The sequence below is a fragment of the Neodiprion fabricii genome, chromosome 5 (genome assembly GCF_021155785.1).
Source record: "Neodiprion fabricii isolate iyNeoFabr1 chromosome 5, iyNeoFabr1.1, whole genome shotgun sequence".
NCBI lineage: Eukaryota > Metazoa > Arthropoda > Insecta > Hymenoptera > Diprionidae > Neodiprion > Neodiprion fabricii.
In genome coordinates this window covers 6,049,209-6,075,044 of record NC_060243.1, presented here as the reverse complement: position 1 = coordinate 6,075,044, position 25,836 = coordinate 6,049,209, and the positions used below count along the sequence as shown (strand labels likewise).

General features: G+C 42.8%; 2 protein-coding genes across 11 annotated transcripts in view; one reads left to right on the top strand and one right to left on the bottom strand.

The window, feature by feature from the left end:
• The first annotated feature begins 302 nt into the window (after positions 1-302).
• Positions 303-3,434, top strand: LOC124183449. Its single transcript, XM_046571947.1, has 3 exons — positions 303-1,241; positions 2,158-2,375; positions 2,571-3,434. Exons 2-3 carry the CDS (start codon positions 2,158-2,160, stop codon positions 2,824-2,826), a joined length of 474 nt encoding a protein of 157 aa, XP_046427903.1. The 5' UTR covers positions 303-1,241; the 3' UTR covers positions 2,827-3,434.
• A 1,857-nt stretch (positions 3,435-5,291) lies between these two features.
• LOC124183431 (leucine-rich repeat-containing protein 15-like) overlaps positions 5,292-25,836 on the bottom strand; it is a 117,996-nt gene continuing 97,451 nt past the window's right edge. For 7 of the 10 annotated variants that reach the window (XM_046571919.1, XM_046571917.1, XM_046571918.1 and 4 more), the window contains one exon: positions 5,292-9,788. In XM_046571919.1, the coding sequence (XP_046427875.1) occupies positions 8,361-9,677 (1,317 nt within the window). In that variant the 5' untranslated portion in view covers positions 9,678-9,788 and the 3' untranslated portion in view covers positions 5,292-8,360. Of the gene's footprint in view, positions 9,789-23,856; positions 24,201-24,311; positions 25,016-25,836 lie in introns of those variants that run through there. The other 3 variants (XR_006870978.1, XR_006870979.1, XR_006870980.1) reach the window with 3 other exon arrangements.

The following is a 25,836-nucleotide window of genomic DNA, read 5'->3' as shown; positions in this document are numbered from 1 at the left end:
AGAAGTATATTTTTCGATTGTGGTAAAAAATGAAAATAGTCAAGGACTGAGCGGTGACCGGAACTAAAAGTTTCTCTCAGTGTGTACGGCGAAATAGCGCGAACTGCGAGACTGCTGTTGAAAATGTACATAATTCTTATAAATTCAGCCTAACACGTAATTCGAGTTGCTTTCTCAACTCTTTAGCTCTACTTATCACTATCAACCGTTCCTATTCGGTTATCGCAGCGATGCGATAACCGCTGCTAATTAAAAGCACCAGTTCAAGTTGGTGTTGTGACGGAAATAAGCGAGCAGCTCACGAATGGTACGACATGTAAAATAAATTAGTTGCAGCAGAGAAGTAATTTATTTCGCGTGAAATCAGCTCGCTTTTATAGCAATCTTATACCGGCAAACAATCGGTCTTTTCTTCTCGAATGCTGCATGCTCGCATTTATAAAGCATCGGGTGATACAAAAATCGAGGAATAACTTGGCGATAGACTGCAGACGTCTCGTAATCGCGAAATTCGTGATCACCTTGGTAATTGGCGAAGGCGAAAAAATGGTGAGAAATAATGGCAAAACCGATACACCGTGCATCCAGGTCAGTGCAGCCAACGCGCTTTTAAAACCTGGATAAATGACACACACGACGAATAGTACGCAAGTAAATACGGTTACTGAATATTCTTACGCCGGCGCAGGTTTTCGCCGAGAAGGTCTACTATTTTAAGCGCGTCAGTCACGAGGATTGAATCCCCGAGGAACCACGCTTCGCTTCCTCGGCACTCGACGAGCGGTCTAACTTCTATCTTAACTATTCCGATACAGCCGCCCTCCGAGAAGTCGGTTACAAGTCGTGGAACACGACGGATTGTCAGATTCGCAATGTCGTTTGGCTGGTGTTGAGCATCGTCAGTGGTGAAAAAATAACGAGTCTGAAGCTATCGTCGAGTTGTGCAAAATGGCGGATGCTTGTCGCGATCGATATAGCGTCGGGTCTTTTGCGTAGACGAAAAGGCCGGCAAATAAAACGTCTCGCCGGAAATCAGCTGAATATTTCCTCGTGCAATCGAGCAGCATAGGGGAAATAAAGACCGAGCTGCCGATATTACAAGGAATCATTCCGAAGGATTAAATAATCCCGGAGAACGGATGGACTGGATTTTGCTCGTATCGTAGTCGCGAATCATCGAACGAGGTAGAGAGGCAACAGTAATTCCCCTCTTCTTGACAACCGAACTTCACACTTAGCAGGTTTGTTGATGATCACGTTGTGTGACTCATTGTCAGATTGTAATCCCTCGGATTTAGGTGTCAATGATAGCAAGTTCGGAAATAAGTCAGACTCGATAATTTCAGAATACAGAATGTAAGTGAATGAAAGTTACAATCAGTCGCTCTTATCACGCGTGATATGTTACAATGGACGAGATTGAAGTTAGTAACGTTATCGTAACGAGAGATTGGAAACAAAATCACTATTTTCTTATTTTTACAATGACTTCGAAGTAACTAAATTTCAAAATCTAAGTATGTTTTGTTTTATTACGGTTTGACGACGATTTGTGAATCGTTACGATGAAGTTACTAACTTCAACGTGGTTATGTTGAAAATGTCGGATTTGTGTGAATGTGAGGGTAGCATATAGGTAAGTAGATTTTTGTACACAGTTGACCGTTTAACTGAAATGTGGGATCTTTCGTGCTCGCCTGAGTTCTCACTCTGTGTATATTTTTTACACAAGAAGGCACGCGGCTTGGCACTGAATAAATAATTAAGTGAACAAACTATTGGATCTTAGTTCAGAAGCCTCAAAGAAGTTGCTTGAATTGTTTCAGAATTTTTGAAGTGCCTTAAAGGACAAAAATAAAGGCAGGGTGCAAAAAACCCCATGTTTCATTTTACGTGTAAAGAAAAAGGTTAGTAGATATTGTAACTTTGTTGTACAATTTGTTTTTCTTCTAGAATCGGTATAAACCATAAAGATTGTACAAACATGGTTTAAAAGACATGATTTTGAAGAACCGATCTCATTCACATTTTTTTTTTTTTTTGTTGCTTCTATTATTGTATAAATGAGTGCATTTATTTATTCATGCTTTAAGATCGCGTGATTAAGAGAGAGCTGATTAGTTTCTAACTCAGGATTAATCATAAACGCGTTTACAGATGGCACGAAAAATTGGCTGCATAGGAAAATGTACAATCGGCTTGTCACTCGAAGACCTCAGTCGGATCACGCAAAACATTGAACAAACATTGAGCGATCCGACCGGGAGATATATACTGAGGAAGTACCTGATCCAGGGTGGACGACGCGATGATCTAGCCTGTCTCGATTATTACGAGACGTGTAGCAGGATCGTCTCCAAGGAGGAATCCTCGGTGTGAGTATCTATGACAATCTGTTGTACGAAACCGTCATTGTGATCGGTTATAAAGTAACTGCTGAGAGCCTTGATGCGACGCAGTTTTGTCTCGAATGATTCCCCACCTCGAAAACCGTTGCTTAAGATTAAAATCTTGTCGCTTAGGTCGGCTAATTTCTTGTGTCGCTTTAATTGCATCGAATTTGATCGTAGATCTCCGACGAACAGCCCGAGCGAAGAATTTACCGAGAAATATGTCTCGGCGATATACGAAGCTGCGGAACTTGACGGGATACCGGAAATCACTTTAGCGTTGCTGGAGCGTTTTTCTGAGGCTCAGAACGGCGGACAGCGGGACGTTATGCTGGAAGTCCTCAAGGATGCGATGACTTGCGCGTCTGATCATCTCCGGAAATCGCATACCGCGTTTTCGCGATACGCACAACAGCCTTGTCCGAGAACCAAATGACATCCGGAGACTGAATTGCGGGCGAAATATTAATCATCGGCCGTGCTGAGAGGATTCGGATCGCAGGTTTTACTGTTTCGAAACAGGGGTTCGTCTCGTCGTGAATATAAGTGATGAGTGATAAGTCCTCGCAGATGTTCAACCAGACACAAAATGATACTCGCGCTATTGTCGGTGCCATCCGATCAATTATCGAAGGAAGTGACTTTTTAGCGAACTGCACAATTGTTTGAATGTATAATGCGTTACGAATACACGTTCAGGAAACCCGTCTATTCTTTACGTTTGTAAAATACTAAACTGCCGATAAACATATTTTCTACATTCGTTGTTTATAATCCTGGTGCATTTAATTTCACAATCTATAAATCTACGATTCTCAATGAACTGTGAGTATCTCTGGCTACTCGTACCTTTGGCGGAAAGGATATGCGAGCCATAAAAATGGCACAAGGTAAAGACGAGCCACGGAAATTTGTTTATCACATTTCAATAGCACTATAAAACTGGTCCGAATTTATTTCGTTGAACAAACGACCGGAACCTAGGTAACCAAAGTCGTGAATTCTGTGAGAAAAATACTCCAAAGTATTAACATTGTAAGGTAATAAAAAAAAAAATATACGTATGTGGTTCTGATTCGTCTGGCACGTTTTTGGAATCTTGAATAAACGACGCGTTTTATGTTGTGATTACCGTTGTAGAATTTATGATGTAAAATGTAGAAAAAAACTGCGTCTCAGACTCGATTACTGGCTGAAAGTATAAGAAATCGACACATGTACAATTTTGAAAAAAACAAAAGAAAAAAGTACAATAAAGTTTCTACTTGTAGTTCTTGACACGCCTCGTATTATTGAATCAGATAAAATTATCGGTAACCATTCTCGCAATCCCCGCATTTACTCTTTCCTTCCGTTATCCAGTTGTAACCATCGGCAGGTGCTGCTGTATTTCTTTAATGCGGTGGCGTCTTGAACCGTGAGAAAAGCGCCGGCGGTCGGTACACGTGGAACTTTGAATCAAATTGCCAGTTGATTCAAGTGTTGCTAGCTTATCATTTTTACTCACACGTATATACTTGTAATAACTCAAAAGACGCTAATTTTACGCAGAATTATAATTACTGTGGATTTCGAGAGTTCGTTGATTTGTTCCATTTACTAAAGCAGAAGTTTTGATTAGTCAGATTGTTCAAATGGACCCCCTTAGTAGTTTGACGTCAAAGTTCGGAAAATAATCATAGTCCCTTCTCTAGATTTCTGGAATTTCTAATTTTCGTCAATCAAATACAAAATATCAGTAAAACCAGATGCCTTGGATGACCTATCCCAAAAACGCTCAGCGGATCAACAATATCGAAGACACTTTCACTTATGTTTCACGTATGTTGTATTATGTACTCTATCACGAATAATTGGTCTTGTTCAACTCACGGTCTTTAATAAACGTGAAACGCACACTGTAACTTTATTGTTAGACGAATAGATCGAAACGCGTGATCAGAATCACCGATTGAGTCTGCAACCACGTATAATGATCGTACTTCGACGGTTAATTAGTTGAACAATAAAAGACGAAGAATAAAATCAATGAAATAACGGTGTCGTAATCGGTTATAGGGCTGTAAGTAGATTGCCCAATTTTTTTTACCTATTGCCACTTATACACGTTCGAGTGAATTTGATTCTTATACATTGGAAAATATCCGCTGAGCAATTTAGTTCTAAATTGTTATTATTTACCGCAGTTGTTGCAACCGTTGAGAGGGGAATGGGTTTTATCCAGGTAGATAGACAGAGAAGGCAAGAGATTTTATAAAATACATATATATATATATATATTTTTTTTTTATTAGGTCATGCTTAGAATGTATATATATATGTACATATATTACAGTTGTAGCGATACATAATTCACTTTCTTTTTCTATTTATTTTTATTTTCCTCTGCTTTTCCCCCCCTTTCTTTTATCTCTTTTACTTTTACATAGTAATATTATTACAACAACATGACTGAAGATTCAGGGCAACAATATAATATATCAATATTATATCCATATTTACACACATGAATTATATCAACTTATTTACATTATATACGCTTATAAACTTACATTTCATATACATATATGTTAATGTTAATAATTTATTTCTATTCTCGCTATGCCTCAAGACCATTTATGTCTTTGTCTTATTACAATATTTTTACATATGCATGTGTACATATACATATGTGTATCGTAGCCACGTAGCGTAGTTTTTGGTATACAAGTTATGCAACGCAATGTGTTTTACAGTTTTACTAAACGACTTAAAAACTAAATTCGTTTTTTAAAACACGTTTTTTTTTTTGTTTTTTTTTTTCTCTTCCCTTAGTTCACTTGATTTTCAACTTTTCTCTCGCGCAGAGAATATACTACAGACACATTGATACAGACGCTTATGCAGGCAACTTATATTTACGTAATTAATCGTATATTTAGGTACATATTCTTTATTCGTTCAATTTTTTCAAATACGGATGGAAGAGAGAAGATTTACTTTCATTTACAGTTTGATTCTATTAAAGAATTTACACAACAAAGATAGGTAGGATAGACCCAGGCGTATTTTAAAGTATATTTAGGCGTTTTTTCGACAAATTTCAACATTCCACACGTAAATATGTATAAGTATTACGTCTAGCGTAGAGGTGTATTATAGACAGGGAGGGGGAAAGAGAGAGAGAGAAAGAGTTCAAGGTTTAGGAAAGAGTTTTTTTTTTTGATCCATCGTATCAGACGGAAATGATATTTATCTTGGGGCAACGGACGATGAAACGATGAAGTATAAAAATGTAAAGAAAATATCTGGCAATTATGCAACCGTCGAAAGCTCTCGTTACACATTAATCAAGTATTTTTTTGAAGAACACAATAAATTTAAAAAATACATTGAAGTACGAATAATTTGTACAAAAATTATAACCCTTGACCCGCTTTTTGTACGAAACGTTGACGTTGTACACAGAGGTGAGAAAGTACAATGGAATGAATCGAGATCTGTATAAGAGTTTGTCCAACAATCATTTTTGTTTTCGCCTGCTGGTAGAAAAATATCGCAAGGTAGAACGTATCTAAAACATGCCAATTAAGGTCAAGTGACCGCGGTTAAAAAAATTACCAGAAGGGAAAAAGTAAAAGAAATATCTCTCCCCTCGAGTGTAATTTTACGTTGGTGAGTCAAGTATCGTTATTATTATCACTATTATTATTATTATTATTATTGTTATTGTTATTATTATTAGAGACAAATATTGGGGTAACTCGTTATTCCGTTTTCATTTGCTCGTTACCTTTTTTTCTTTTTTCTTTTTTTTTCAATGAGGATTAGTTTTTCGGAAGTGGGTTATATGTATAAAGGTAATTAGGAACTAGTACATCGTCTGTGCATCTCTTAATTACATTAATTTAATGATTATTTACATTTTAATTCCGTGGTGTTATTTCGGGGGTATTAATTAACCTCTACGCGTTGAAAGAAAATCTCTGCAATTTCTAGTTTAATATTGTAATATTGTTGGTTCAACTGATACGACATTTTTTGGAACGCGTGAAAAAAGATGATAATTGACAATCAGGAAATATTGGACACGGGTCTTGACAATAAATCGTCACTAGAAAATAACTCCACGGGATCGCGATATGTAGGCACACAGCGGAGAAATTTTTTCCATACACACACACACACACACACACACACACACATATATATATATATATACCTATGTGTAATTATATATTATATTCACGTTTCACCGACACTGGATACTATATTCAATCATAATTATATTAACATACATGTAATAATAATTATTTTTATTATACATCTTCATTTTAATAATACACATTCCGATTATCGCATATGTATTGATGTGTATTTATTTATGTATAGTATGTAACTTACAGACTATATTTCCGCCAAGTAGGTCAGTAAAACCGAGTTTCATTGCGCAGGCTGCATCAGTCTCCCCATAAAGAATTTCTTTGTTCGAAGAATTCAGTTAAAATTTTCTTAACAATACAATGTAATATTACAACTTATCAATATCGTGCGTAAAAATTGACTCTTTTCACGTGGCGAACGGATGTTCGCACGAATAATTGTTGTTATCTTCATCTAGGTTATTCCTATTTTTAGAAATTAGTTATTTAGAAAAGAGAATTAAATCAGTAATGAAAAATGAGAATTGAATACGAATAAGCAAAATACGAAGAAACAAAATTTCCTCGAGCCTGTTCGAACAAACTTTCGTCACACGTTCGCGAGTATTAGGTACTACGGCTAACGATAAGTGATTCGAATTCAAATCGTTCCCCTTCGAGCACAGGATTGCAGAATGAGACCCAATCGGTTACTTTTGAGATCCTCGATCGAGGCTCGTGACGTTCTAATTTCTTTTGCAGAGCAATATAGAAAATCAAATACAGCGGCAATGTCTCTAAGCTGTTGTAACGAGGTTGAGGACTCGAGTCGAGGTTCTTGATCCGCCAGTGAACCTTTCGAGGCAGCGGTAAAAAGACCGATATCGTTACCTATCTCCATAAATTTCGTTCCTTTATGCAATCATTAATCACGATAAAGGATAATATTTAAACGAATTAGTGCAGCAGGAAGCCAGGAACGATTTTCGAAGCTTTAGGGTATTTATATATCTGAGAATCCATCGGTCTGCGCACGACTCGGTTAGTACATTTGGAACAAGAGCGTGATTATCGTAAAAATGCATGCATAGATCCCTTCCGAAATGATTATCAGGGGTGTTGGATAGCCGATTTAAAGTCAGTTACGCGTTAAATTACAATTTATTAATTACGCCCCTCGACACGATTCTTCCGTTCTCGACCTTGCAATTTTTCCTTCGATCATCTTCATACCCTGTTCTGTAGCTCACAGTCATTCGTGTGCTTGTATTTACCGAATAAACACGACTGTTGATTTATCGCAAGTTTCTTTCTAGATAGTCAAACGCCAGCGGATAACTCATCGGGCGAAGTCTACGTCAGGCGTCAAAGTCCAGCAAGATAACTATATATAACTTCTGCAGAGAACCGGAAAAGAGATAAATCCACACCGTGCTCTACAGGAAGAAATACGCATTCAAAAAACTTGATAAGTATGACGAGAATACAACCCGAGGTATTTCTAAGAAAGGAGGCAGTGGTTGAACCCGAAGCGATCTGACCGGAAATCTAATATCAGTGACGCAATTTCCTGCCGTTACGCCGCAGGAGAAACAACGAAGAAATAAAACAAGCGAAAAAAAAAATCTGGAGTATCAAGTCATGTGAAAACAGTCCTCGTTGAGACACTTGAAAGGGCGGAGGAAAAGGGTAAGCTTACTTAAACGCAATTCTTTCTTTTCTTTCATATTATCACAATACTCATTATTAATATTATCGTTGTTGTTGTTGTTGTTATTATTATTATTATTAAGGGAAGAAAAATTTTAAAGGTGATATCATCCTGCAAACGCGTCAAACTCGGACGTTATCAATGCATCCGTTCGTACAAGGCAACGTCGTCGGCTTCCTGATCGGAATAGCTAACGTCATGCTCCCCTGGATCTATCCTCTGATAAACGTCGGCCATCCTCGGGGCGGTGGGCCTTATACTCGTCATCGGTATTCCCTCGATCGTCGAGTTCTGAAGGATCGGCGCCGACACGGTCGGGGTACCGGCACTCGCACCTTTGCCAGGATCGTAGCCGGCCCTGTGCAACGAGACAGTGCCGTACTGCCAGCTGGTGTCCAAGCTGTGCTCCTCGGGATGATTGATCTTCACCTTGTTCCTCGTCCGACACCAGCATAACAGGACCAGGGTGAGTATCAGTATTAGGAAAACGATCACGGATGAGAGAATGACTAGCAGTATGTCGGGAGGTATGACGGTCTCCTCGATCGGTGAAATCTGCTTCCCGACCCCGGTTGCCGCCCAGTACTCCTCGAGGTTGTTGTAGAGGGTTTTGTTGGGCACGTAGTGGCTGCATTCGAGGGCCTTCATCTCCGTCCAAGTGCCGTTCTCCGAGCATCGCACCGCGTCGTGAGCGAGGGTGACATTCTCGAATATTCTGTAGAACACGATCTTGAAGTTGCAGTCGCAGACCCAGTCGTTGTAGAGGTGGGTCAGGCTGTGGATCGAGAATACCTTGTAGTCGATTACCTTGAAGTTGTTGTTGTTGATGTCTAGGACCTCGAGGTGGAGGAGAGGGGCGAATACCTCGTTGTCGAGTACCTCGAGCTGGTTGTTTGAGATGTTCAGGTACCTCAGTTTGAGGAGAAACTTGAAGGTGTTCAGCGGCAGGTTCTTCACGTCGGTGAACGAGATGTCGAGGTACTGGAGCTGGTTCGCCTCAAGGAACGATTCCTCGTCGCTCAACGTCAACGGGTTGTAGCTTAATATTAACTTAACGAGTAAATAACAGTAGGTGAACGTCCTGGGATTCAGCGACGTCAGCAGATTTCGTTCGAGGTTTATCGTTATCACCTTTTCCAGCTTCATAAATGCGTCGTACTCGATTTCGGCGATGCCGTTTGTCGCCATGTACAACACCTCCCAGTTCCTCTTAACGTGGAACGGCTCCCTGCTGAGCACGCTCAAGTTCGAATGCGTTATCTCGAGCGTGTGGCTGGCCTCCTCTTCGATATCGAGCAGGTAATTCTCCAAATCCGGTATCTGGACGTTGTAACACCGCGTAACGGCGTTGTAAACGTGACACGGAGGGCGCGGTTCGCTGGCTACAAAACCCCAGGCAAAACTCGCCCCCAAGATCAGGGCGAGAAACCCGAGAAGTTGTCGCACATACGGCATACTGTGTGCCGTTTAACCCGGAGCAGAGTCTCGCTACGTAGCGGCTAGGTTTCGGGGTAGCGAAATCATCGTAGTCGACGTTTCAATGTATCAATTATCTCTTCCTCGCATCTGAAACAAGAGTAGAAAAAGAGTTTGAATTAGGAACATTTTGTTGGTTTTCATTTGCCGTTTGTTTTGTTTATTTATTTATTTATTTTTTTTTGTTATTAAAATACCCTGATGCAGTATTTGTTTTTCGGAATAGCGTTACATCAGCTACTACTGTCACAATTAGTTGGAAAAATAACCATAAGGTATTAATTTGAGTGTGTTCGTGGATGCGTACGATTTCCTATACACACGTTTCGCAACTTTGGAACTAGGTGCTATTCAATTGACACGCGGGGAAGTCAGTTACTCCGAGAATGAATTCCAAGTTACAGGGAATTGTTGCAAGTGTAGATGACGAAAGCGCATTAATGGGTTGACACGGGAGAATTCTAGCAGAAGAGAATTGCTAAGCGCTGCATTGTTTCTTTCCACATCCAAGACGCTCTTTAATCGTGTTAATTTATAATTGGCCAATTGTCTACACAGTTTGCCTCACTCCGAAGTGACGGGGAAACGCGTCTCTGGACAATTATTTTGTCTCCCTTTCTCACGTCTGGGATGATGAGGGAGAAAAAGGGGTGAGTGTCGAGCTCTGCGTGGCTCTGGATTCTCTTTACTGCAGACGCTGTGGACTCACCTATACACGACTCGTTTGCTTTCCCAGGAACCATTAGCGAATGTTCAAGTATCTGCTAATTATCGGGGAGAAGAGAATTAGTAGGCAGTAGTAGCTGCTACCACTCGCGCGTGCGTTCTGTTTGATAATGAACGAAGGAGATACTAGGAACTACACCGTGTTTGCAAGTGCCAAATACGACGGGCGCACCGTCCTATCCAAATAGGATAGCCACGAGCTTCACTGATTTGGTCACTCGTGGTGAAGTTGCCTGGATAAGATGAAACTTATACTGACGGTTATCACGAGTTGCTCTTTAATTGGTTCGGTCGAGCGAAATTAACTCTGTGCAAACAGTACGACTAGTTTGTATTTGCGCGTTTTCACCGTTCGTCTGTAATTTTCTCATTTTTCTGAACTCTGAGTGGTTCGAAGTCCGGTTGACGAGATATGAATACCTGGTCTTGCATATGTACTGGAATTAAATGTGCTGTTTGAGAAGTAGAAATGCGAGAATATCGGTAACGCAATCATGGTCGATAACACTAACCACGATTCTCGATTCCACATTGCGATTGTTCTGATATATACACCGTGATTTTCCTTCGACCTTGCGCATGGTGGCGTGATTCGATCCTGGGAATAGGAGGAAGAGAGAAACGGAGACTGGGTTGATTGTATAGACGGGGATGAAAAATGTCTTCAATATTCTACGTGACACGAAACTCGCCGGACGTTCGCTATAAATACACGTACGTCATGACAGTAGTTTCTATTCGTATATATCTCACTGCAACAATGCAGCAGCGTACGTAGCTATGCGCCACGCAATTTACCATTCGAAGACAGCCAACCGTTACTTTTTATTTTTAATTTTTTTCTCCCACCGTCCCCTTTTCCCTATCCCCAGTCCAATCGTCATAAAACGTGCGCGGGCAGGCTAATCGTATCTACTTAGAGTAGTAACCGATGCATCAGCGGGCGGGAAAACCGATGATGGTTTCCCCAGTTGACCGGCAGCTATTTAATCGGTGCTCACGCATCCCGGATAGAGAGGTAGATAGATAAACATATATATTTATATTTTTTATCTGTAGCGATGTTCGACGATATTGCAATAAGTAACTCGATACGGAGAACAAATACGTACTCCAGACATAGGAATGAAATGTCAAAAATAGATAAGAAAGCGATAGGAAAGCACAAACATACATAAAAGAAAAAGTGACAAACGCTGGCACAGGCTATCTCAATCTTATAGAAGTATAATACAACTGAACCTATAGCCAAGATTGTATCGATAGATAATTGTGCTCTAGAAGACCAATGAAGCCACATCGTCGCTGTGCCACACGTATTTAAAGACCTTATCTTTAGCAGCAGTTTGAATAGCAACGAAAAGGTGACGAAGATCATCCCCAGGCAGGGCCTCGTTGACGTTGATCATTGTAACAGGTTTCAGAGGCTTGGGGTTGATCTCCGAAGAGTGCAGAAAACGACGGCTCGTTTTAGCACCGATGAGCTGTCAAAAGAGATGAAGCGAGCATAGATCCGCGAGAATTGGACCAGGAGCATCATTCTTCTGAGCCTTTGAACAAGCAAGTAGAAAACGCGCAGAGACTATGCCTCCATCACCAGTGACCAGACCAAGTGTAGCGATCACCTGTGCGACAGCAGGAAGAACGGTATGCGAAGGACAGTGAACTCTGAAGAAAATGAACTCAGCCTCGTGAGGATGTGCGTAGTTCCTGTTGACCCGCAACCTGAAACTGGCAGAGCTCAGCAACATCGGGCCGATGGTGATTTTTTTGGTCAGTTGGAGCGAGGTTTCGTTGCTCGCGAGAGAGGGAGGGGGAGGTAGACAGTGCTGTGGATTGAAACTGGCCAGGTTCAGTTATCGCGGGTACCTACTTGATGAATAAAACATAACGACCTCGATATCAACATCACCAGACCCGGGCTAGTCGTGTTCCGGACCTCTCCTATCTCGCTGAGTATCATTCGAACCTGTACCAGCAGCGTCTAACGACACCGTTCCTGCTCGAGATGTGGCTATTCCCACCGAGCCGAAGTTGATGCACGCATCGACGGGTGTGTAACCATAGAGTGTCTCCACGTGCGGGCAGAGGATAGAGAAGAAGAGGGAGAGCAGAGACCATGAAACGTCCGGTAAAACATAAAATCTGTTGCGAATAGCCAACAACAACCGCAGCTGAGAATCGTTACCTGCAGTGCAGTCTGGTCATTGTTCGACGAGGCGAAGCGCTCCGGAACCCGTTTCACGGTATTAAATAGACGGAGAGAGTAACTGATAGGATGGAGTTTATTTAGCAATGCGCAGGTGTCGCTTGGTATAGAGAACTGGCGGAGACTTCGGTCTGGCATCGAGTTATGGTCGAATGAGAGGAATGGGATTGGGCGTAGAAGAAGGGGATCAAGGGAACGGGGAGGAATGCGCACTCCTCTATAACAGAATGGAGTCCCTCTGCAGGTGGACGCAGAGCTACGGACATATCAATCGGATTTCCGTTAGCGAAAGACCGGGTGCCCAACGCATCCTGAATGCCGTGTGCTCGTCGAGTTTTTGGTCGTTCGTCTTATTTGCCGCCGTAGGTAGCCATAAAGCACTCTGCGGTAATTGTCGGTCCTTCTCTGTTTATGTGGAAATAAAACGCGCCTCTCACTCCTCCGTAACCACCAGACGGGCGGTGGCGGAGTCTGGCTGCTGGCTAGGAACGCACGTAATGGCCGGCTGGACGGGGTTTCGGCGCCAGAATAAGAAGGCTGGTCTTTGGCGCCGCAAATGACCCATTAAAAATATACAACGCGCGTCTAAGAGGCCCTTCCAGTCGGTCCAGGGTCTCGCGACCCTCTCTACGATACGAGCTCTGCCAGCGCTGCAGGTAACGGTTTCACAGCTTACGTTCATCTCGATTTACGGCGAACACCTCACGCACCGAACCAGCAGAGATGGATTTAGATCGCCCGGTATCGCAGCAATACTTATCATCCTTTTTCTGGCATTCCCTCGCGATACTCTCACGGGTCTTTTCATGGCGTCCAGTGGTCCTGGAATTGGCCTTGAGTGTTGCTTGTCCTTAAAAGGTCCTGAAAATATCCTTTAATTTTTCTAGTGCCCCAGAAATATTCTATTTTTAAGGTTTGCTGTGAACCATATATTTATCGGTGTTCACTGAGTAATTGTGTTTAAAAAGTGGAGCCAGTCTTGAATCGCGTTTTCCGGTCTTCCCTACTAATAGGTCGTAGTCGAAATAACGTATATTTCGTATCTGGCGCCGATTTTGTACAGTGTCCTCCATCGTCACAATTCACGAATTCTCCGCCTTGACTGCACGCTAAGGTAATATTTAGGTAATAATCATCATTTTCTTGTATTCTTATTCTTCCTGAATGTCCTTGAGTAACCTGAAAACGTCCTAGAAACGTCCTTGAATTGGTTAAGGACTTTTTACTGGACACCATGTTTTACTACTGTGCACCAGCCAGGGTGCACGTTCAGGAGGAAACTAATGTGAATCGGAAAATTGCCTGTGCTCGCTGCTCTTTTTCCAGCAATTCGATTCATTGTTAGACCACTTCGAAAAGCGTGTATATGAGTTGCATTGTTTAATTGATGATCGTGAAGCTTGAAAGAAAAGAAGAACCAGAGGTAAAGTTCAGTATTTTTTTGCGGGGTAGCGATTAATTCGTCTGCGAAATATTTCACCGGGCATTTAGTAAACTATCGCGTCACTTTGCGAAATGCAAATTGAGGTGCATACAAGCGATACAGGGAAGTGCATGGATCGACGCTAAAGGAAGTGAACGTTTGGAAGATGGAGAGACGGTGAAATCATCATGCCCAGGATATTTTCATAAGCAGTTTATACTTGATACTCGACGCGGTTTTCTTGGTGCGAAGAAAGGCGTACGGGAGCACGGTTTGAAATTAATATGCAAATGAGGTGACGGAGTGCCTCTCTTTGAATAAGCTCTTTCCTTGCGAAATTGGATCCGTCCGTTTCCGCTTTCAACAGCACGCGTTTGAAGATTTTGAGAAAGCGATACGTAGAGCAGATCCTTCCTTGCGGGTATTATACAGGCGCACCTATAATTAACCCCTACGTTGAACATCGGCATCGCGTATCCTCTCACAGTCTATTCATCATTTTCGTCCCATTGTCGTTGATGATGTTGCGGAGAGGCGTGTTGGCGCAGTTATTTACGGAAACAACGAGCGTGCAGCAGCAGTAGCATTGCTGTTATGCTACACCCTCCCCCCATTATGCAGAAATTTATCATCACGTTGCCGCCTAACTATCTATTCATCCATGCGTGAGAAACGCCAAGTGAACCAAGTCTCTCCGCTCCGCCGCATCAACCCTGTACGGTAGATACGCATTGATGGTGATGCCGTTCACGTTTGTTGCCTGATTGCGCAGCAACAATCCGTAAAATGATTTTGTTTGAGCAAATAACGAGCCCGGAGAGCGTGCGGCGTATTTTTTTTTTCAGGAATTAAGACCGAAATTGAACAGCCCGCTTTGTTGTGGATTCTTGAACAAATCGCTCTTGGAATTATCGCCGTTGTAAAAAGCGGTGCTACTACAAGCCATGCATAACACGCTATCCGTTTCGAGCGTATTCCCGACGTTTTTTTTATTTTTTCACCAGTTGCTCGTTTGTACAATCAAATTTACACCGTTTCCGGATCGCACTGAATATCTGCTACACCTGCAGCCGCTGGGGGGTGATTAGAGAAAAGTTAACTCGATCGGATATAAATTTCAACCCTGTGCCTTTACCCCACGTTTGTAACCCCCAGCATTTTTGCTGGATTTTCGGAAAATTCAAATACGCAAAATAACGGAACTATATTATTGGCACTGCAAAATACGAACAATGACTGGTTGGTGCAAGCGCTGAAAGTAAACAGCGACGTCGACCGCCGAAATTATGCCGTTTGCAAATATTTGCGAAGAAATAATTATTCGCCCCCTTCAGTTGGGCGGTTAAACCAGCCGTCAAGATCGGGGCGCGAAGTTGCCAGCCGACCGTCTGGTTCTCGGTTCGTTTGTTGACACGGCCGCACCCACGTGATTGATCACATAACTTCCATCCACGTTCGCCCCTGACCCTGGATCTCGTAGCCCTGCAGAGAACGGTTTCGCAGCGAAGTAGAGGGTGTTTCCAGGGCGGGGCGAAGAGGGTCTACTTAACATAATTAAATTGTTGATCCGGCTGTTTTATCCGTATTTATGGCGCTGAGTTTAGCCCGCCAGCCTCCCCTCTAAATCTGCATGTAAAATGAATAAATTTACGGGAATTAAAAATCCCCTCGCTGCGTTACCGGGCGGCGTCAAGGTCACTTGGTCAGGGGTGGATCCGGGCTGGTAATAAATTCGGAAAAACTACCTTGCCTGGTGGATCCGATGCGATTTATTAACAATTTTTGCTGGCTGAGTTCCGCTCCTGAAATTCCTACCAGCTTCAGTTTGGTCTATCGCTAGGGTCGGAATTCAACGGTGCGGTACGAAATGAGAAATGTGACAAGAGATCGCAACAGACGATGACTCGAAGTCATTGAAATATCAGATTTTTGATCTCGTGCTCGATTCTGAGATCCGACTATCGGAGCTTAAGCATTTAATTACCTCAATCGAGGAAGGATCAAAGGACAAAACGTTGGAGTCTTGGGCGCGGTCACCTCGTTATAGAACAAAGTACCACACATACCCGAGTATGGGGCTTACAGTTGTGGGTTCCAATAAAACTCTAGAGAACGGAGGGTATTCCCTCATCACTTGCGTCGGCGACTGGTCTTATCGCTTGTACAAGTGGCGAAAGAGGCATCCGCCAGGCCGAACCGCCGATCCGCGGTCTTTTTGGGAATTCGAATGATGAAGGGTCTTTGCTTCATCCTCTTTGGATCATTTTATACTATGGTTGTTTGATACGTGCGTGCGCCAATATCCACGTGCAGAAGGAATTTCAACGCATTAAAAGGAATGCCCCGTATTAAGTGGAATCGGAAATTAATAAAGCATCCAGAAATGTATCGGGTTGTTGGACTTGGCGCTGATATTGATGTTAGTAATTTGATACTAAAATTTGCAAATTCCGAGAACAATCGCGAGTGAACGACAACTGTGAAACGGGAAAGCTTTTATTTATTTAAAGGAAAAAACTATACAGAATTAAAAAACTTCCTCAGTTGTCTGTTGTGTCATCTCCTTATAATTTCTGCCCAAGTGAGGGTCGTTGTCCCGGATTTTTAACCCTTATGCGACGAAGAATGGAGGTCTGGACCATTGGGGTTGACGGTAAAGTCGTTTCAAAAATCAACGGTCACTGGAGAAGATTGAATTGGAGACCCTGACTGAGGCAGTAACGATACCTGAGAAATTCTAATTAGAGAAAAGAAGCAGAGAAAGAAGAACTCTTACTTTGGCGACGACGGTTGCGAAATCGTTCTCGAAACGCGATGGAGAATCCTGCGATTCGATACCCGCTAGGATTGTTACGGCTGTCGAAAATTTCCCGTCGACTTTTGGCAACCTTTGTGGACCGCCAGCACTCAGGTAAATTGGTTGCAGGTCTTTGTTATCCTCTTGATGAAAGTAAATCGCATTGGTTTGAGCTACTTTTCTTTAAAATCTGACCATTGGAACAGATCTCTCAGTATCCTACCTTCCGCGGCTTGTGCTTTTAAATTTGAGACAAAATCGATCCTTGAACGAGCAAATTGCAGACGTTCGCCGAATCGAGCGTGTCTCGACTGTGTCGCTGCAGCTCATCGTTGGGGTAACCATTTAAATGAGGTTGAACTTAAGTGCCATTAACGTAACGAAACATCGGGGAAAAAATCATTACTATGGAATTTCTGACCGACTTTCAAGAAGTTGGCTTATAAAAGTATGACTATGTCTTGTTTGTCATGGTATAGCAAATTTCGGATGATCCTAAACGTGCGAAGTAACGAGTTCTAAACATGCATTGTTAGAGTAACGTTACTATCTTTATCAGATCAAAAAATTGCTCGGCTCCTTGCTGACCGGCACGGTTCTCCATTTCTGCACTTTACTGTCCAATGCTTTCTTCTCACTGTCGAGTATTCCGGGTTGTGACCGTAAATCAGTTTGTTACGGGGATTCCACCAGCGCACAGCGGCAGGGTTGCTCGATATCGGTTATCATGTGATTTTCTGCTGCTCTGTTTACTCGAAATGTGTCTTACTTACTGTCAGCTTTTTATCGATACGCAATCGTCACTATACGTGATAAGTATGATTTCGCTCATCCGAATCGCGGTATATCTAGACCTTTTTTCACGATCCGAGTGACCAGCTGCCGCGCTAAGGCCTCCATGAATGCGGAAAAGAGCTTTTCACACTGATCCGGCGTAAGTTCGGGTATTGGGTCCCTCTAGTACCGACCAATGGCGAACAAAAAATTCTGCCCTTTGGAAATTTCGGGTATAGAATTAGGGACGGATCGTCGGAGGTGGCAGGTGGATTATCGCCCACGCGAATTATACCCACATACGTAGGTGAAAATCTTCGAGCTTGAGGTACATGTCCTGGTATTTGAACACGACGTGGTCAAACATACTCTGGAATTTTCGCTGTTTTTTTTTATTGGCAGGAATAATCTGAAACTCATCGTTCCGCGTCAGTTTATGCCTGTAGCGTTTGAAAGTTCGCAGCTTCTCGGACAGCGATTACCGAGGTGAAAGAGAAAGGGAGGAAAAAAGTAATCGAGAAAATCAACTGTAATCGCCACGGCTTGCGTTTTCGCCGCCCCGAATGCCCGGACCCCTCCCCCATCTCCTCCCCTAGCTTGTAGGTATATAAACCAGTAATTAAGAAGTCCGTTTAATTGGCCTCCGAAGGGGAAATACCACCTCGGGGAATAATTCGTGACTAACTGGAACCGCTTAGCGGAAAAGTTAGATCGCACAACTCGGGGCGAGTCCCTTGGTGCCGATTATAGTTGCTGATCAAGGATGTAGATGCACGTTGTAAACATGAGGTAACCCAGACGCTTGATATCTTCTGGTCACGGACTGCTAAAATCTGGTTATCATGCCTCCTCAGGAAATCATTGCATAATTCAAAATTTCATTTAAATCCCTTCAAATTCGCGTGCTTTTGCAGTATTACAATTTATACTCTTACCGCATATAAATTACGCGTCCATATTTTTGGGGGTTAGATTCGACCTCCGACTACAATTTCTTCACGAGGCTGGAGTTAGTAACGTTAAGGTTGTGAAACGTGAGGGGAAAAATCATTACCATGCAATTTCCGACTGACTTTCAAGGAGTTGGCTTTTAAAAATATGACTGTGATTCGTTTATCATGATTCGCCAAATTTCAGACGATCCCAAAGGTGCGAAGTAACGATTTCTCCGAAGCATGTATCGTTACAGTAACGTGACTAACTTCATCCTCAAATTTCTTCGGCGTTTCATAATCCCCGCCGTTACAATTCAGAGGGTCAATTATTGCGTTATTATTTTGGACTATGCCCAACCTTCCACCCATTTCAAATATCCACACTATACTGTAATAAGAACTTTATTATTTACATTCCAACAAAAGTTGCGTTGAGGTTACTTCGTGTACATAGATTTAATGTACTCATATATGGTTAGTAACTTGGTCACACGTTTAAAGCCTTGTACAAATATTTACAAATCGACTGATGGATAAATTCACGTCACTTTCTTCCACTCTTATAACAATCATAGTAGTTCAGTTCCAGGTGGAACGACGTCTTTCTCTGGCGGATGATTCGGAGTGTCGGGGAGTCCCAGTATCGGTGCTAGAAATTATACGCCCAGATGTTCGCGGAAGAAGAGACTTTGAAGCTACGACTGTCGAACAATTGTTGAAGAAAAAATCAGTATCGGCAATAAGCAGTACGTTCTTCGACTGTCGAGCAACGGCAAAATACAAAGAACAAGAAAAGGGTGCTGGGAAGCTTCCGAAATAAGTACAGCAACTCGAGATCTTTCGTGCACTGTGAATGTTTTACCCAGCTTGAAGACGAGCAACGTATCTCGATCTCTCACCACTGCACTGAGTTTAGGTAATGGTTAAGAAAAGGATAAAACTTCTCGTTTCTGACTCGTTGAAGACAGAAAACTGAAAATTTATCACAAGACTTGCCTGCTGCCCTGTGACGTTCCCTCGGCGTGAGTCTTACGTTTCCGGCTGAGCGAGCCTCGGAGCCGCTTATGAGGTGGGATTCTTCGATCTCATTTGCAATACTAATGTCAGAGAACTCGGGGGCGAGTTGATCGAAATGTGGCACCGAAACGAGGATCCCGGTCTGCGGCAAACAGACTATGATGAAATCGACGCTCAATGAGGTCCAAGATCGTGGCTTACAGTCATGTATCTCGCCCTCTGCATGAAGAGCGAATCGGGTTGATTTTCGTCGTCGTCATAAGTCTTCCGTGACTCGGCGTCCGAGTCTTTCGAAGTAGTTTTATTGCCCCTTCCTGGAAAATCCTCCTCCGAGGACGAGCTCTCTGCCAAGATCTGAACCACTGCTGCCGGCGCTTGCACCTCGGAATCATCCTCCCATGCTGCCATCCTCATCTTCCACTCCCGTTGCCTGGCTTCCCAGTACTCCCTCGGCTGGCCGTAGATCAGTTTGTTACGAAAATCGAAGCACGGCTGACGTCGATGAGAAATTTTGTTTTTTAATTTTAGTCCGATAGGGATGCGCGATTCGCGCTTACCACGAGAGTTTTGAACGGCGAATGTGGAGCGAAATCCTCGTTCATTTCCTCAGCGAATCGCTGTCGCTCTTCCTCCATCGACTTCATCATGAGCTCTTGAATGTGACGAAAGAAAGCGAAGAAAACCTGCTCACAGTTCTCCGTCATTAGACCGCCCATGGTATCCTTGAGGTAGTCGACCAGAGTCACAAAAAAATTCTGCAGTGATTGGAGAATATGGTCGGTATAAATTATGTTGGTACGACTGCGGTGCGATTTGGGGATTTTTCACGTACGTTGGTATCTTCCTCACTCAGGTCCATGTCCTTGTGCATCATAGCGACGTACCCAATCAGCTGATGGAACTCTTTCGGTTTGTTGTAAAAGTCGAGAATCAGATAACCGAGGATTTCTATAACGACGGTGAACTTGACGACCAAGAGGGCGTCCAGGTTTACGTCGTCCTTTGTCGAGTCGGTGAGGAAGTACTTTATGTATTGTGGATACGTGGCGAAGTATCTGCGAAATTCACACACCGCATGGCGCGGGTTCGTTATAAATCGCGAACCCGATCCTTGCGCAAGACGCAAGCACGCAATTCTCTGTCTCGATTTTTACTTCATATAAAAACCGGTCCCATGTATCTTAGGCTCTAGCTCAATCCTCGACCAAATCGCCTTCATCATCGCGTAATCCTCCATGGTTATACCGACGATGTGTTTGGATCTGGTACGAACCCTTGCCAAATTTCCGCCCATCTAAAACTCCGAGGAGATGAAATTCTTCGAGGTTAGTACGATAATTGACTTTTACAAAACGTCAAAGGTCGTTGAATAATGTCCGAAGTTGGCCGCGGGACAATTATGCAATCGAGTTCAGAGCGAAGACAACGAAAACAAAAAAAAAAACAACATATTTCGCCTCAATGCAGGCGACTTACGGTCACAGAATGGAACGAGAACACAGAGCCACGTCTGTCTATTTTCTTTCTCATTCGCGGTACAAAAGCTCGACTCCGCTGGCTTTTCCATTGCTGCTGCGCTGTGGTGCATCACCACCGATGTGTTCTCTTCTTCTATCCCTAGGACATATTTCTATCTCTCTTTGCCCGGTCTTTCAAAGCTCGGACTGCCCCGAGCAAACCGATGCGTTTTCCGTTAATTAGAGGGGGCCACGTACCTAGTGGTCCTTGAAGTGTTTAAATCATGCTGCTGCAGTGCTGCTGGGAAATATAGTAAATCTAAAATAGTAACAAAGTAACAGTAGTAGAGCAGTAACGGTAACGGGTGCTTTTCTGTCTTGGCTAGTACGGCAACTTCTGACAGTGGAACTCTGAATCGTTCTTTGGCTTGATAACATTAGCTCTGCATCTTCCGGGCTGTTGGTCACGGTAATTTAGCCGTATATGAAACAAAGGCGGATTGGCTACGTAAAATGCGAACGCATGCCCCCGCATGCTAAACCTGTAATACGGTTGACCGCGCACCCCGTTCCCTATTTTATTCCGTCCGCAATTTTTAACCCTACAGGTCAGAAACTGTTGACCCAGTCGATGGAGGTTTGTTTGCGAATGGCTTTGCCCGCACGATTTGTAAAGCCCTCTCGAATTAATCGGCTCATCGGATGATCGCGTGTGGGGTGTTTGATTGAACGGGGCCGAAAAAAACTGATATCCATTACACGTAGGGGGGGTTGGGGGCATGATGGGGACATTAAGCTTTCAGCATAATTAATAGAGCACAGTATTTTTACAATGGAGGTATTATATCAATTAGATATATGATCTTTGGCAATCAGTCCTACAATTGGCATTCGGGTTTAAATCAATGGTCACTATAAAAATTAAGAAAATAGAAAAATGGCATATACACTAATTTCTGCTGACATTAACACCTGTATTCAAATTACTGTGTTAAAACGTCATATAAATGTCACATAAACTGTTTAGAGGAAACATTATAATAAACGACAAATTTTCATTTATGTGAAGTGGTGAAAGCGCTTCGTTCATCTGTAATGCGATTCGGGCAATTGATGGCGGCCGGTGAAAAACACTAGCAATAAGTAAATGTCGCTTACACTCTGATGATTGCTGCATTGTACGTGATATGACTTTTGTCCCGTCTTGCCCCGCCGTCTCCCTACATTTGTTTACTTTTTAAGTCCCTCCGGCATTCCTAGCATTTACGGTATATTACCCGTGCGTGAATTAGTGCTCTGGAATTCAAACCGAAGTGATGTACGTACATACTGTATACGTGTAACGAACTTGTAGTTTCTCGCTTCACTTGACACCGTTTAGCCGCAATTGAAGAGCGCGGCCGATATGAGACGACGACATTACACGCGGCACCAGCAGCTTGATACGGTATCGAGGAGGAGTCGCCCGTTCGAAATGGATGAGACGATAAAACTTAAAAACAAAACTGTCGTTGTCCACCACGCTCTACCGCGTCCGCAGTCAATGCGCCATGTCATGCTGTGTGGCGTTGACCGAGTAAAAAGTTGAAAAGTTTGTCGCACGGATTACCGAGGCACTTTATTACAAATTTACCACTCCACTCGATGATATAATTCACTTCTCCGGGCACACAGTTTGCTACGGTTGTTTGTTTGATCCTGCGGAGCATGCTTGACGGTGAAGTACAAATCCAATGGATGTAGATTGGGACTCATTGCTCTCGAGGGCTTAGAAACAACATAATTGCACCCCTTGATTGGTATTTATTCAATTATTTACTATTTTCTCTGATTGAAATGATGAAAATTAGTCAAGTTTGAACGATCACTTGTGTTTCTAGATTTTCTCTTCTAGGTACCATCTCGCACCAGAGCCTATCAAATAGAACATGTTGTGTCAACTGATTAATCATAAATTGGAACGCAACTCTATTATCGGAATACCGAATGTCTCTCATTCTCGAAGACTTGTCTTTCCAACATCTCATTATCATTTTCTTGTGGATCTAATACCAGTCGATGAGAATATATAAATATATATCTGTATACCGATCATCTACACGAGGAGGAGTAGACCTCACATTTCTATGAGCGCACGGCTGCTATTCTCGCATATCCGTGCCGGAAATATATGTTAATATACACGCTTATACACGCAGGTATACTTATACGAGTGCCGGTGCTACGGAGCGGAACCTGGAACGCAACGTCTGCGACCTCGAGTCTCGCGTCTCGGGTCCAGGGTTCCTCGGTTCGTCTCCTCCGAGGGCTATCCGCGTGTGTATTTTTAAGCTCGCGTTGATATTTATTTGTTCGCGGAAGAGAGCCACCCGTGGATGTGAGCATGCGTGGCATCAAAGTATGCGCGGGGTGTACGATGTTGAAAAACAACGTCAAGAGCCAATTTCTCAGTCATGGAAATGATGGGGTAATTTCGAAGGATTAACCACGAACGAATATATACGTATACAATATATATATATATATAGAAGGTATATAATATCTCATTAAATTTTCCAATCTGCGGTAATGCCTCCTCGCGAGTTCGACGGTTTTGTATAACTCTACTCTCAGAAGGGTTTGTCGATAATTTGTTTGTTTTTTTTCTTCCATCGACTTTTCTTTGACTGAATACGGAAAAAAAGAAAAATTATTAGACGCTGTTCAGCGAACAGTTCAGAACTGTCTAGACACTTGGTTATACGAAGGTTACAGATAAAATAGGTATATGTAAGAGAAGAGAAGAAAAGAAATACAGAAAGGGAAAACAGGGAAGACAAAAAATTCTTTCTATATACAGTTTATTTCGACTCTCAGAGGTTACAGGGGTTTACACAGCACGGAGTATACATGTATACAGATATATGAATACAGCGTGGTATAAGGTGAGGAGAGTATGGAATGTGTTGGGAAAAAGTTGGCTGCTCACATCAGAGATTTCGGTCTGAAAAAATTTATTTTCGAACTAGTTATATATCTGACACTGGCGAGCCGTATAGCGGGGAAGTCCCGTTGATGCGTTGTTGTTTAATGGCGCGTGGGACACAGGCGTGTATACGCGAACTTGAGCACGTGTCCGGGTGATTTATGCCTCGGAATGCGAAGCGAGAGTGGGTTTGTTGTGCCTGGAATCGTGAAGGTCTGAATTATACCGCGTTCGGTATATTCGTTCAAGTTTTACAGATACACACATAGATCGTAATCACAGAAACATAATAATAACTAACGGTACTAACTAGTTTCCGACGACTCATTCATCGTCGGTCACTCGGTCATTCAAGTCCAAGGCACGCGGGACTGCTTCATCGTAGTTGCTGATAGATAGCGAGGAGGAAAGGTTCTTGGATCTCTGGTAAAATTCATGAATTTTTTCACTCAATTGCAGGCAACCAAGAAGGCGATTCGAGGTGGCTAGTCATCGTCGCCGCCTTTTTCCTTTCCGATGGTCAGTGACAGAGTTTCTGACTCAGAAGAACGACTCATGTACGATTCGCTTCCAGGAATGTGTAATATTGTGTGTGCAGGACTGTGCGTGTGGATAATTAATACACTGTATGACCGCGCACAGACGGTCGTCGTGTGTGTCTACATCGATTATATCGCAACAGACGACCGCCAACCCAACTCCATTTTAACAGCGTTGATGTTCGCACGGTATATAATTATCGATTATTTGCCGGATGGTCGACACATACACACAGAGTCTGTTTTATTCCTCGGGAAAACGACGCGGGCATCGGTTCGTCGTCGAAAGTTCAGCCATTAAGCTCATTCGATTCGGTCCAATAATCAACCCGAGAGATAAGAGTCGGAGAGGCGAAGACATTACACGCGCCGCCATTGTTCCTCCTTCTTGGTGTTGTTGTGGATTGTATAAAAGGGTCCCGAACAGTATGTGCAGCGGTACCAACAGATAACAGCTCGCATGATCATCCTCATGCTGTATAGATTAAAAACGCAAGAATGTTAAACGCGCATAGGCACAAAATAGATTTTCGAGAAACTCTTTCGGATGAAAAAGTTCCCTGGGTGTCGTTATTCCTCCTTATCGATATCGTGCGAGAAAATCTCACCTCGACTAGCTGATGCACGTCATTCTTATCGCCCGGCGACAGTCTCGCTTTAAGTAAACACGCGTATAGAGAGTCGGTGGAGTCGGAAGACACGGCCTAAATTGAAAGCGATAAGTGCAGGTTGCGATAAGCCGAAAATATCCGCTTTCTTCTATCGCGTAGCGAGAACATTTCCGCATCGTGGTAATGCTTGAATAACGATAATGCGCTATGACAAAGGAGGTTTTTAGAACGAAAACACAAAAGTCGCACAACAGGTGGCGCCGCTCAGCCGTTCCTCGCACGTTTCTGCATTGCATTGTTATAACTCCACGTGTTACAACTTGACCAAAGAACTTTTATGGTAAGAAGAACTTGAAGGTACCTAGAAGATCAGGCTGAAGTTTGTAACGTTGATGGTAATGATGCGTTTTTGAAAGAAGTCGTTATTTTGCAACTTTGGATTACTTGAAAGTTAGTTAACCGTTAACACAGAATCGAGAAGCTCAGATTTTGTAAGTTCAATTTCATCAGGTATTCCAAAGGTGTAAAACAGTAACTTTTCCATCAACGTTTAACGTTACTAACTTCAGGCTCGTTCTGGAAGGATGTCCGTATCTTTGGAGCCGATATATACCGACAGTTTGGGGTGATCTAGGATTCAACAGTTTATAAAAAATATGAGCCAAGTTTGCTTGGCCTGAATTTT